The sequence below is a fragment of the Cucumis melo genome, chromosome 3, assembly GCF_025177605.1.
Source record: "Cucumis melo cultivar AY chromosome 3, USDA_Cmelo_AY_1.0, whole genome shotgun sequence".
In the NCBI taxonomy this organism is placed as follows: domain Eukaryota; kingdom Viridiplantae; phylum Streptophyta; class Magnoliopsida; order Cucurbitales; family Cucurbitaceae; genus Cucumis; species Cucumis melo.
In genome coordinates, this window is record NC_066859.1 from 28,107,314 (window position 1) to 28,120,913 (window position 13,600).

The window sequence follows — 13,600 nt, forward strand, 5'->3', positions numbered from 1 at the left end:
AAAGATACGTATTCACTACTCTTCACACTCTCTTTGAGCTCATTACCAACTTTTTTCCATACACTTTATTCCATTTTTGGTAAGTAACGAATAATATTGAGTCTCCATTTGATTATTATTTAAGCTTTGTCAGATCCATTTCCTTTTTCATTTTTCTGTTTTGTTTTATCGTATATTATAATTTCAGTTTGGTTTTTTAGTAGAGGAAAATTGAATATAAAAATAATAAAGGAAAATGGTGTTTGTTTGTGAACTTAATTTTTAAAAATCAAATCGTGTTGTCAAAGAAAGATTTAATTTTCAATTTTGGTTTTCAAAAATTAAGTTCATATACATTATTTTCGCCTATAAATTTTACATGAAATTTAAAAGGGATAGAGAATAAATTTTAAAAACTTAAAAAGAAAACTGAACTTAATAGCTTTTTTTTTTTTTCTTAAAGAGGAATCGATGCAGCAGTTTTGAGATTAAGATAAAATGGTAGCCCGAAAAAGAAACATTCTTAATGTTGAGACAGCAAGTTTTGTTTATCCTTAAAAGGAAACAAGAAAGAAGAAAGAATAAGGTTCTATTCTATGCCTAAATAATATTTCAAAAAGTTCTATTGCACTCTTCATATCAAAAGCAGTGCATATACAAGCCTAAATAAATAAATAAAGGATACAATCATTAAGCACTAATTAATCAAATTTAATTACTAAAATCAGATAAAATCGTCGTTGCTCAAGTTAATACCTTTTGGGCCGAGTTGTCGTACTTACCTCTAATTATGGGCCTACAAGGGTTGGGCCCAAGAAGAGGTGGTAAAGTTCTTAGCCTATGACGGCATTTTGGGTTGGATGGCCCAATCATTTCTGATTTCACCAACTCTCCGACTATGCTCCTTTGATTATGGTTCTATCCTACCTCTCTTGGAGTATATTGGGAACGAGAGAATTAAAGTAACACAACATGACAATTTATAATTTTATCAGAATTTATTTTACAATACAAAAATATATTACCATATGATTCTGAAACTTTGTTAGAAACCATAAGAATCAAATTAATACTCTTAAAACACTACGTTAACTAAATTGATTACCCTACAAAATAGGTTTATTTTTTTTAGACAGCATATACATATCATTGGATCCACATTCAGAACTCAAGACGGTGTTTATTATACAATTTCTTTCCCAGAAACTTTATAAATTACATTCACATTGATTTTCTTTAATTATTATTCACAAAAGCATTGTGTTTATCTAATGGCTTCAGCAGAGTTTTCAGAGGGGATGATGATCTTCAACACCAAATTGTTTGATCTTTAATATGACATAGACGGTCGTCATCATCATTATCAACTCTGCTGGTGTTCTTGTAATCAAGACTCCACTTCTCAAATGTACAATTCAAGAAATCATAGTATCCTCCATGAACAGAAATCAAATCCTGTTTTAACCTTTCTTCGATCCATGGGTACGACATCAAGTTTTTCAATGAAAGGTTGATTGATTCCTGGTGGCAAAAAAGGGAAAATCATCGAGGTTAGTAATCTCCCGAGCCAGTTTGCACAATGATCCTACTACACTCAATTATTGTTAAGGCTGTTTTATGATTAACTTTCCCAAAAGTAAGTTTAGTCTCAATTGGCCTTCATACAGTTAATTTTGATAACACATTCACATTGTGTCTTTATTTAACCAATTTTGATAGAAATTGACTTCAAACTAGAAGTGAAAACTAATTATAAGGTTATAGAACCACCAGAGACAAAATTTAGACATTTAAAAGTACAAAGCAGTGTTAGACCCAAAATGGTATGTGAACCTTAAAATAAATATAAAAAACTTTTAACTCAGCACCGTAATAGAGTAAGAACTTGTATACTTTGATGAATAGCTTGAACTTTGCACACCAATTAAAAGAAAGTAACAGATTCTAACCTAAAAGCTCAACTGTCAAAGATGAATGAAATTCAAACAGAGATCGTGTGGTTCATATTTGCGGCAAAAAGTCACTAGTACCTTCTCACAATGTTTACATTGCTGGTCAAAACTAAGATGTGCAGCAGCAGCTTTTGCCCTTAATTTAGCTGCTTTTGCATTCACCACCCACTTATGAACAAAGCTACCATGGCAGAATAAGCTACAAATTACAGCTCAAAAAACAAATACGTGCTGGAAAAACAGATATATAAGGTACAAGGAAGTTGAAGAAAGTGAAACCTTGAGTCAGTTGCATTATCTTGCATGCTCATAAGGCTCTGAATTCCAGCACAGCTGCTGTGGCCAATGACTAAAATGTTCTCAACCTTGAGCATAAAATTGATTCTCTTAATAATTCATGATATAAATGCACTCTTATGCAAAGAATTAGAGTTTATAAAGGTCACATCAGACTGCAAGAAGAAAGGAAAATAACGTACTTCAAGTGTGTTCACCGCAAATTCAAGAGCTGCATTGGTTTCAGTTGGTCCATTCTGTACAAGAAGTAAAATGCGTATACTTGAAATTAGTTCTTTGCTTGTCTGAAGACAGCTAAAACAACGTTCAATTCTGACTTAGATATGCAAGAGGTTTGTACAATACTTCATACCTCCCATGGCGGAACAATGTTTGCTACGTTACGAACCATGAAAGCTTCTCCAGGTTGAAATCCAAGGATATTGGATGGGCATACTCTAGAATCCACACAAGAAATCACCATGAACTGTTCTACTTGTGAGCTTGTGTTCAAATATCCAAGGTAATTTTAAAGTAATGAACTTAAGTTCTTAACTTATGGCAGATAGTCAAAACAGGACAAAAACACAAGAAGGCAAAACGAATCAAAGAAAAAACGAAGGGTCTTGCTCATCATCTTGCTCAATTACCTTAGGGGCTTGCAGTTCTGCAAGAGCTTGAAAATGCTCCAAATGCTCCCTGTTTCAAAAAGAAACCCTTGAATTAAATAAAAAAAAAAAAAAAAAAAGAAGAACAAAGAAAAAAAAAAACAATCCCATCGTTTTGCTTTATCCATACAAACAGCCTTAAGATTTGCTCATTCATTGACCAACTACTACTTACAAATACTTGTGCTTCTTAAAACTCAAAAATCTCCTTCGCATTTCATCAAACAGCTTATGTTCATCTTTCGATTTAGCCACATTTTTCACCTCCAACCTAATAGAAAAGAAACCATAAGAACCCAGAAGAGAAAACTGATCGAATTTCCCATTACATATTCGTACGGTAGAACAAACACAAATATCAGAAAAAAGAAACAAAAAACGCACTCGTGAATACGATTAGAAGGCACTTCCAGTTGTGTTTCGTCAGTTTCTTCCTTCACCTATTCATCCAAAATTCCCAATTCCATAAAGAAACAAAAACTCCATCAAATAATTACACAGGAACAAAATAACTCACAGAAAGAGAGCTTCTCCCAACTGAAAAGGATGAGAAAAGGAATGGATTCTTGTGAATTAAAGTCGGTCTAATCGCAACCATTTCCGAAATCAGGAGACCCCAGAAAGCTCTTGGGCCTATTAGCAATGACAATTCCGCAAAGAAATTAGGCAGAAATTCATGGAGATTGATTCTGAAACTTAGCCAACAATCAGAAAGAGAGCAAAATAATTCGACAAATGAAAATATAGTAAAGAAACTCACGAATTGATCGACCCATTTCGGTTCCCGCCTTACCCAACTGAAAATAATCGGACTTTCTTGAGAAGATTCTTATATTCACTATTCAATTGTTATTACATTTGTCTTCCCGTTTTATATATGCAAAATTGTTATGACGATTCGTCTCCTTTCAACTCAAGCTTATCCATACACATCCATCCCCACTTTAATGGAGATAAAATATAGAAATTCATATCAAGCCAACTCAGGTACTCAACCATTGTTGTACTCCAATTCTTTTCAAATCCGGTAAACTTTATAGCATCTTTGGCTGATTCTTAAATATTAAACTAAATGTTAAATTATAGCATAATCCCTAAAATAATTTTTCTTTCCAATGTTTCAAATTTTTTTGTTTATTTGCATAACTCAAAAGAGAAGAAAAAGATTAATCACACCCCATCAATTTTACAGCTTAAATGTTTTTACAAACAGTTTATATTAGTAGCCTTGTGTGTTACTAACCCATTCGAAATTTTACTTATATGTTAAAGTTATAGTTTTTATTTTGGTCGATGAAAAAATTGATGTGGTAATTTTCTTAATTTTTTTTTTAGTGTAAGAATTTTCTTTTAAATAAAGCAATTTGAATTTCCATTTGGAAACATCAAAATAATTTTTAGTGATAAAAAATATTAATTTAATATTATATAAAATAATAAACCTATACTCGCACACAAATAAAAACACGTAAATAGTTATTTGGACGTCAATTTACAATTTATACAATGTCAAAACTTTAGAATAAAGTAAACAACTATGGATACTCACTTGTAAAGTCCTTTAAAAAAACATTACTTTCAAATAATATGTAATAATTATTAAGAAGAAGAAAAAAGGTGAGGATAAATATAGTGATGACTCATATACGAAATCTCTTCCATCCTCCAACTAGGCGGGAATGTCGCACGTGATATCGCACGCTACGTGAACGTTACGGCAAGCAAATTATAATTTTTTATATTTTTCTAAGCAATAAGAAAAAGAAAAAAAAAGGAAATTATCAAAACAAAAAGAAATTGACAAAAGATTTATAAGTTATAATTAGTTGTAATGTATTTTGTTTTTCACGAAGTCTAAATAGTTTGTTTTTTATAATAAATTTTTTTTGTTAAACTAACTGTGATTTTTTATATCGGTGTTTTATATTCTCGTAGTTGAGTGTAATTTTACATGAGATCATTCAACATATAATTATTCTAAATTAAGTGTAAGCACAATCAACTTTGAAAATTTTATATGTATTATTAAAAGAAGTGTTTTTATTAGATATTGTATTAAATTTGTCTTAAGCTTTTGAATCGAATTACTGATTTAATATGATATTAGTTTATGTGGTCCAAGAAAGTCTTGTATTCAAATCCTTACATTGTTCTTTCCTCTCTAATTAAAGTTCATTTCTACTTGTTTTGACGTTTTTTATAGTTTATGTCCTGGCATCAACTCCAGCTTAAGCTTTTGTGTCGAATTGACAATAACTTTCAATTTCAAATGTTTATTAACTATAATTTTGTATTCTTTTTAACCTTCTCAATTTTTTTTTTTTATAGAAAGAATGAGCAAGACACAAAACTAGAGGTTGTTATAGGTACCCAATTTGTAGTTTAATGATTATATTGTTTATAAAAAAAAAAAATACATATTTCTAATATATAAAAAGAAAAGAGAGAGGGGAAAAGTAATATCAATGATTGAGGGTGAGATATGGACTAATGAGGATAAGGAGGAAGAGGAGACGTTGGGCTATAAACTCTCTAACGCGTGGACTAATGGTTTTCATTTCTGCTTTTTTCTTCTTCCCGTGAATTGCAATTTTCAGTAACTATTTTTAAATGTTTGGGAGGTTGGCATCTAATTTGGATTAATGAAACAATCAAATAACGAAAACAAGTAAGTTGAGTTGAAGGTTAGAAAAACAGAATGAATTTAGCATTACAATTTAAATTCTTTCCGTTGTATGTTTCGAACAGTTCGCATTAACTGTTTTGGAAGTCGTACTAGAATGAGTTTGGAATTCCATAGTCAAGGATGGAATAAAGTGTTTTGAATCAAACTGTAATATTAAACTTATTCTATTTGCGTTGTTTTTAATCCAACTTCTTTTTTCTTAATTACATTATTCTAGTTTATCAAACATCTACTTAGTCTTTATATTCTCAGTTTTTGTTGAAAAATTGTTGAAGAAGTAAAAGGTCTTTAATCACATTTAACAAAATCATGTGCAGTGGGTAAAGTGCTTTTAATCACAGTGGTATGTCGTTTACCAAATCCAACTAAGAGTGTGTTTTGATGAAGATAAATTGGTCCACTTAAAAATTACTCACCAACCTAAAGGACACGTGTTTCTTTCTTGTCGTCTTTCGTGCGACAAACGACATGTCGGTCACTTTCTCAAGTTAGAGCCTGTCTCGTTTTCCATTTTTCACCAAACCATAAAAATAAAAATAAATATAAAAAAGATTCCCAAACCCAAACCTCAATTCCAACGCATACTTCCAATCGCCCACGTCAGCACATTAAAATCGTATCCTCCATTGGACAACAGGCCCGGGCCCGCTTATTACCCAAAACACTTTGGGCCCGATTCTCCACTACGGCCTTCAAAGCCCGTCTCAGACCCATAAACTCCTCTTCCCTCTCCCTACCGCCGCCGCTCCACTCCATCACCACCACGTTCTTCGTCCTCCCCCCCAACGTCATCGTCTCAGCCCGAACCACCCTCACCTGAACCGACCGGATTGCCTGCATCATATCCCGGTTCAAACTGGACCGCTCATCGCAACAAACCGTCGCTCTCATTACCTTATTCTCGTTATCGCAGTAACATAGCGTCGCTTCGTCTTCCTCACTAGGGAACGGCCACGACACCATCTCTCCACCGCCGCTTTGTTCTGTACTCCGACGTGCAACCTCCGTCGCTCGCCGTCTCAACTCCTTCACTTGACTCACCACCTCCGCCAGTAACGACGCCTTATCCGTCTACAAACAGAGCGTAAAATCAATCCAAATCTTCCATTTTACTTCAAAGATTCGTCAATCAAACATCAACATTGCAAAACGCACACATCAATTTTACGAAGTAAACGATTACCTTAGTAGTATTAGGAAGGAGTGTACGGAAAGTAGCTAAATGCGAATTGATTCGTTGTCGCCGTCTTCTCTCAGCTTCCTTATGACTTCGACTTGCTTCCGTAGATTTCTTCTCGTCTTTAGGTGAAACTGCAGCATTGTCGACGATCGAGCAACCGGCAGTGGACATTGATGGTTTGAGATGATCGACGTTGTGATAACTCAACCAACTGCTCTGGAATCCGTAATGAGTCTGAAAAGGAAGCATCTCTGGAATATGGATCGATTTGTTCGTATCGTTTGAACGATGAAGCAAGGAATGGAGAATTTAGTTAGGGGATTGTTAGAGAATAGAGGAAACCATGAAAGTGGAGAGAAGAGAGAAGGAAGAAGAAATGGAACATGCAGAGTTGGAAATGAAAGTGTGAACTGAAAGAAAGAATTTATGTAAATAAAGAGAAACTATTTCGGTGCTTTTTTTTTCTCTTTTTTTTTTTTAAAAAAAATTAACCAATAACGGTGTAAAGGTCGGGAAATTTTGACCAAAAGTTTTATTTTCAAATTTTTTGATATAGTTGGTGGGATTTTACATCCTTGTCCTTCCTTACAAATGAATTGGATAGAGAGTGGGTGTAGTGAGTAAGGAAGGGAATGAGAAACGTGGGTGCAATCATTTTCAATGATAAAACATAATGATATGAATTATGGAGAAGGGAGAAACAATTTTGGGACCGGCAGGCGCGCGGCAACCCAAGCCACGGCGGCGCCGACTGCTTTTCTTTTCATAATTTTATTTTTTCGGAAATGAAAAGCGACAAGGAACATCATCAACCGACACAATCAAACTACCTTTACCCACTCTCAATGTTTTTTTTTTTCTTTTTACCCATATTTTTCCACTATTCACATTTCCAACCCCAAACATCCTCAACTTTCAAATAAAGAAACTCCAAACATCTTTTCATATTAAACCTACAAATATGTTCATGTTTTTCTTTTCCCTTATGGATGATTAAATGTAAATCTTACTTGTCTCATGTCATGTAAATTTTATATGATACTATTTATGTTGGAAAATTTTTCTTTCGGATAAAATTATTTAACGACATTGGATCTTACATGTCATTAAATATATATATTGATGTTACAATGAATGTGTGAGAGTGTGGTACTTGCGTTGTCTTAACATTACCTAATTTTTGTTTTTAATTTTAGAAATACCAATGAGTAACGAAAAATGTTATTTTGTAATAGAAAAGTATGAATACTTACCTTAAATTCGTTTAATTATAGCTCGAGTTTTGTTTTGTACTAATACTAATAATAATCACTAGTCATGTAGTAATCATACTCCTATATAAAAATTTTATTTATATAATCGGTTATACTTTTAATTTTGTGTATAAAATTATTTTAAAATGTAATTTTTTAAAAATAAAATTGTTCTTTTAAGCAACACATGAGTAAATACAAACTTTTCGTTCGTAATTTGATATTGAAAATTAAGACTTTCAAATTTCGTCTAAACAATTAAAATTAAACTTTTTAAATTTAAGGAGGTAAATAAAACCAATAAATCCATGGAAGTTTTATATAATTTAACATTTGAGTAGTTATCATTTTAATTCTATTTTTCAAAAAAAGAAAACATCTTTTTAGTTTTACACCAAAAGAGTGGCAACAAATATCCCCACCTAATGCCTTAGACTTAGATCCAAAAACAGTGAAACACCCCAGCATTGGCTGTCCCCTCATTAAACAATGTCTTATTATTATATTTCTTTTCCGCCTTGGTGAGAGATTTTGTTATGGTTTTGATATTTTTGTGATATACAAATCCTTAAAATATCTTACATTGACGTAATCGTAGACATAAACCGTTCGAATTTACATGTATGTTAACAATAAGATGTGAGATAGTTAGTGTTAATGGACATAACTAAGGGATCGATCAACTCTTCATCCTAATAGTTATGTGTACAACACAAATGATGTTAATATAAAATATATATTAGACTAAGGCTAACAACGAAAAAAACACACAAAATATACATTGTCATTATATCATCAATCCTTACAAACCAATAACGGTATAGGATAAAAAAGATCCACGTATCATTGTCAATGGTATTAAGTTGTGTATATATATCGAGAATCTTTTACAATATTTGTTATTCAAACCATGCTTTTTAATTTCATATTTTATCGATGCTTTTTCAATATATAAGTGAGGAACGATGAATCAACACTTATTAAAAGGGGTAAAAGTGATTAATTCTATTGTATGAAATGCATGTTAATTTTAAGAAATATTTAACATTTGGACAATATATATCATTGAAAATATAAAAGATTGTTTGAAGATGCATAATGGGTTGAGTTTGTACTGCAATATAATCCAAAACCATTCACGATCAAATTAGTAGTTTTCAATGCAATCCTCTTTCACACCATTTTCGCTCCTAATAATCTCATTTTTTTTCTATTTGTCCTCAACTCTCTGTGCTCCCGAACACCCTTTATTTCTACAATATTTGGTTTCATTCCTGCTTCACAGACATTATTAAAAGTATAACAATTAGTATTACAATTATCACCGTACTTTAGGAATGATTTTTATGTAGTGGAGCCCACAGATGGATTAATGATATATAATTGAAGGGAAGGTGAGAAATCAACATCCGAATGGCAGAGAACAAAAACTGTGGACAGCCGTTAACAGGTTGATTCTGATGGCTTTGCAGTCTGACCCTCTGCACTACAGAATATTAACATACTTCTATGCTTCCCCCTATCCTCTTTCTTCATTTTCTATGCTTTGGTTATATGAAGAAATTTAGTTTTAGGGTTTTGAGTTCCAAATTAATATGTATAAACATATACCTATACATATAAAAAAAAAAAAAATTAATAACTCCCCATATACTTATAAATAATTATAACAAAAAAAAAATTGAGTTTCTTGCAGAAATATGACGATTATATGACAACCAATATGTAAAAATTAGAAATTGTACGAGATATATACAGTGTAAATTATTTAAATAATTATAAAACAAAGTTTTTTAGATTGCTTAAGAATGTATATAGTTTTACACTTACCCTAGAGTCTCGAACTAAATGTTGTATAATTTTAATAACAAATATATATTGTAACTAAACCTTAATTCACACTGCATTTAGAAACTCACACTTACATTACTTCAGAAAAATAATGAAGCTCAATCCTTGGAGATGGATATAAGACACAAAGTATATATTTGCAAAGTGGGTACAATAATTCATGGACGTGAAGAGAAAGGATACAAATCACTTATATATATATATAATAAAAATAATAAAAAAAAAGCTAAGGTTAAGTTATACTATTTATTGATGTGTGCATGCATGCATATGTATGGTGTATATATATCAGCCTTCTTAATTTGTGGCCCCTTTGGACTATATGTACTGTGTACTACAATTTGGGGTAGCCATTGCTATTGTCAGTATATTTAACAATGTTGATATATATATTTAAAATGTAAGTATGAATTTTTAAATGTGTAGATGACAAGATGTGAATTGAATGTGTATGAAAATTGCAAGCCTGTTCAGACTAGTTTTAAAATAGTAATTATTTGATGTATATTTGGAAGTTATATTGTGAAATTGTTAAAATCGTTTTGCCGTTTTTCTAATCCTTCGAACATATTTAACTACTTAATATCAAGTTAATATGTAATTTGTCTCATACTTTTAAATATAAGTTAATCTATTAAACATGGTATATTTATATTGTCTAATAACATCATATTAGATAATAATGAGTTTTTTATTTCAAAATGAATTGATATTTGAAAGAATGATAATCCATCAATATCTTATAAACAATATGACATGTTTTTTAAGTTTTTTTAATGTATGGTTTGTTCAATATAAATATATAAACTAAATATCGTATGCAATATTTTCTCACTCCTTATCTCTATTCTATATAAATAGGTTATGAAAAGATTTCAAATTGTATTTTAAACATATTTTATAATTAAATAAATGGTTTTTTTAAATAAAACAATTTTTCTTTAGTTAATTCAAATAATCAAGGTGGAATGACGTGGCAAATTTCAAAAGATAAGTTACAAATTTGTCTTTTTAAAAGAAAAAACATTACAATAAAGCAAACTCCAACATTTTTGGGAAATTGCCAAAAATAGGTTAAAAAAAGAGATTTAAATGAATTTTGGGACAAGTTTTCAAAAGAAAGACTTTTAGGACAATTTGGGTGTGAATAGACAAAAATGCCCTTCCTTTCCTTTCCCTCTTCCACGTTGCTTTCCCTTCTCTGATTCGTTCTCTTTCGCGTATAGTTCCGTTTCCCTTCTCTTTTCTTTCGTGTAGAACACTTGAACCTACTCCGGCCATCGTCAGTTGTTCATCGTCACTTGCCCATCGTCGCTTGCCCATCGTCGTTTGCCCTTCGTCGCTTGCCCTTCGTCGCTTGCCCTTCGTCGGTCGTTGTCCAGTGCATTTCGTCGCTCCTATTCGGACCATTCAATCAACTTCGAGCGTCTTATTTAGGTGAGTTTCATGTATAACCGATTTTCAATTTATCTGCTGTAAGTAAATGTTTGTTAGGGTATTTGGTGCTATTTTCATCCGTAATTGTCTGGTTTTTGGAATTGGACTTATTTGCCGTAAATTAGTTTAGTCAAATTTTGGTTTTAGGTTCTTAGAAAGTTCAATGTTCAATGGCTAGTGAAAAATGAATTGAACTAGAGGATGAGGATTTAGTTGGATCAAATAGAGGAGGAGTAAGCAATAGGAATAGAAGGAATTAAGGTTTTTTTTTTTATCTCGCATTTTTTTTTTTATCTCGCACTTATCTCGCACGTATCTCGCACGTTCCAAACTTTCACTATTTATTTCAAAATCAACTTGGTACACCTCCTAATCCATTTAGAGCTATTCTTTGCATGTTTAGTAACTCTCTTAGGCCCTCATGCTTTATCTCGCACGTATCTCGCACGTATCTCGCACACATCTCGCACGTTCCGAACTTTCACTATTTATTTCAAAATCAACTTGGTACACCTCCTAATCCATTTAGAGCTATTCTTTGCATGTTTAGTAACTCTCTTAGGCCCTCATGCTTTATCTCGCACGTATCTCGCACACATCTCGCACGTATCTCGCACACATCTCGCACACATCTCGCACGTTCCAAACTTCCACTATTTATTTCAAAATCAAATTGGTACACCTCCTAATTCATTTCTTTACATCTTGCACGCATTTTGTAGGTTCTTAAGTTCAAATCAATTTTTTAAGATACAAAAGTACTTAAGGTAGTTTAAGGATGGCACATGTTCGGATTTTAGTGCGTCACGGTGGTGAATGGGATGAGGGACGAAGAAAATATGAAGGAGGAGTGTTAAAAGGCATTGTTGTCCCTAAAGAAATAACACACAAAGATTTACAGTCTGAACTATATGACCTTGCAGAAGTTGACCCTACAAAGTTTGACATAAAGATAAGATGTATATATGAGATCAAAGGGGAAAAGGAAGCTCCTCCATTTGAGTTAAGCAATGACCGTGATTTGAAGTTTTATATTCTTAGTGAAAATCCATTGGAGGTCCCCCTATACCTATCGTTTGAGCCTACAAGCAATCGAAGCATGAAAGTGTTAAACAAAGATTACAATTCAGTATCTGGGAGCAACCAAGTTCAAAATTTAAACCCTCATCCTCCTCCAATTGGAATGGATAGATTAGATGAGAATGAAGTTGATATTGGTGAAGTCGAGGGTGGCTTGTGTCATAACATGATAGGGACCAATTCGGCTATATGGGAATCATATGAGTCATATCATTCAATAGATGATACTTTTACATTGGAGTCAGTTGAGATGTACAATGAATTGTTTGACATCCCAGAACAAAGAGATGCTCCTACAAAAGATTGCAAAGGAAAAGGTAAAGTTGACTACAGGTCCTCTAGTCGGAAGTTGAAGACAAAAGGAAGTGGCTGGTCGGAAGAAAGCTCTACAAGTGAAGAGTTGGATGTAGGACAAATATTTTTTTGCAAGAGAGATTTGTCAATGAGATTAAGTGTGTTGGCAATGAAAAAAAATTTTCAGTTTGTAGTAAAAAAGTCTACAAAAGAGGTTCTTTTCGTTAGATGCATCGACAACAAGTGTGGTTGGAGATTGCGAGCGGTTAGACTGAAGGATTCAAATATATTCAAGATTAAAAAGTATGTGAAAGTTCATTCATGTTCTCTTGAGTTTTTGAATCGTGACCATAGGCAAGCAAAATCTTGGGTTGTTGGAGAATTAATCAAGTCCAAATTCAAGGGGCCCGGTCGCATATACAAACCACGTGATATCATAGAAGACATGAGGCAAGACTATGGCATAAATATGAGTTATGAGAAAGCATGGCGTGCCAGAGAAAATGCATATGAACGAGTGCGAGGGTCTCCTGAAGAGTCATATAATCTTTTGCGTAGATATGGTGAAGCACTCAAATTTACAAATTCAGGTACAATATTTCACATGGAACTCGAAGATGATCGTTTCTTTAAATATCTTTTTATGGCTGTTGGTGCATGTGTTAGAGGATTCTTAAATTGCATTAGACCGGTCATAGTCATGGACGGAACATTTCTTAAGAACAAATATCGGGGTCAGTTGATAGTGGCCGTTTGTTTAGATGGTAACAATCAGATCTATCCTCTAGCCTTTGGAGTAGTTGATAGAGAAACAGATGACTCAATACAGTGGTTCTTAGAAAAATTGAAAGGTGCAATAGGGGAGGTGCCTAATCTAGGCTTTGTGACAGATCGGAAAACATGCTTCGCCAAGGGTATTTCATCAGTTTTCCCATCTGCATTCC

General features: G+C 32.7%; 2 protein-coding genes across 6 annotated transcripts; both read right to left on the reverse strand.

Annotated features, from left to right (window-relative positions):
- Nucleotides 1-1,067: 1,067 nt before the first annotated feature.
- LOC103488130 (beta carbonic anhydrase 5, chloroplastic-like) lies at nucleotides 1,068-3,883 on the reverse strand. Of its 5 annotated transcripts, none has more exons than XM_051082302.1 (10): nucleotides 3,669-3,881; nucleotides 3,393-3,508; nucleotides 3,260-3,315; nucleotides 3,051-3,146; nucleotides 2,858-2,906; nucleotides 2,581-2,694; nucleotides 2,411-2,464; nucleotides 2,211-2,296; nucleotides 2,010-2,130; nucleotides 1,068-1,500 (listed from the first exon to the last, which is right to left on the reverse strand). In XM_051082302.1, the coding sequence occupies exons 2-10, from the start codon at nucleotides 3,471-3,473 to the stop codon at nucleotides 1,288-1,290; spliced, it is 870 nt and encodes a 289-aa protein (XP_050938259.1). In that variant the 5' UTR covers nucleotides 3,474-3,508; nucleotides 3,669-3,881; the 3' UTR covers nucleotides 1,068-1,287. The 5 variants fall into 5 exon arrangements, with proteins under 5 accessions (XP_050938259.1, XP_008444934.1, XP_050938258.1 ...); XM_008446712.3 differs by having other exon boundaries at nucleotides 3,636-3,881; XM_051082301.1 differs by having other exon boundaries at nucleotides 3,393-3,564; nucleotides 3,636-3,881.
- Nucleotides 3,884-5,827: 1,944 nt separating this feature from the next.
- LOC103488129 (transcription factor bHLH30-like) lies at nucleotides 5,828-7,131 on the reverse strand. The gene is made up of 2 exons (XM_008446711.3): nucleotides 6,745-7,131; nucleotides 5,828-6,632 (listed from the first exon to the last, which is right to left on the reverse strand). The coding sequence occupies exons 1-2, from the start codon at nucleotides 6,988-6,990 to the stop codon at nucleotides 6,162-6,164; spliced, it is 717 nt and encodes a 238-aa protein (XP_008444933.2). The 5' UTR covers nucleotides 6,991-7,131; the 3' UTR covers nucleotides 5,828-6,161.
- Between the last annotated feature and the right edge of the window lie 6,469 nt (nucleotides 7,132-13,600).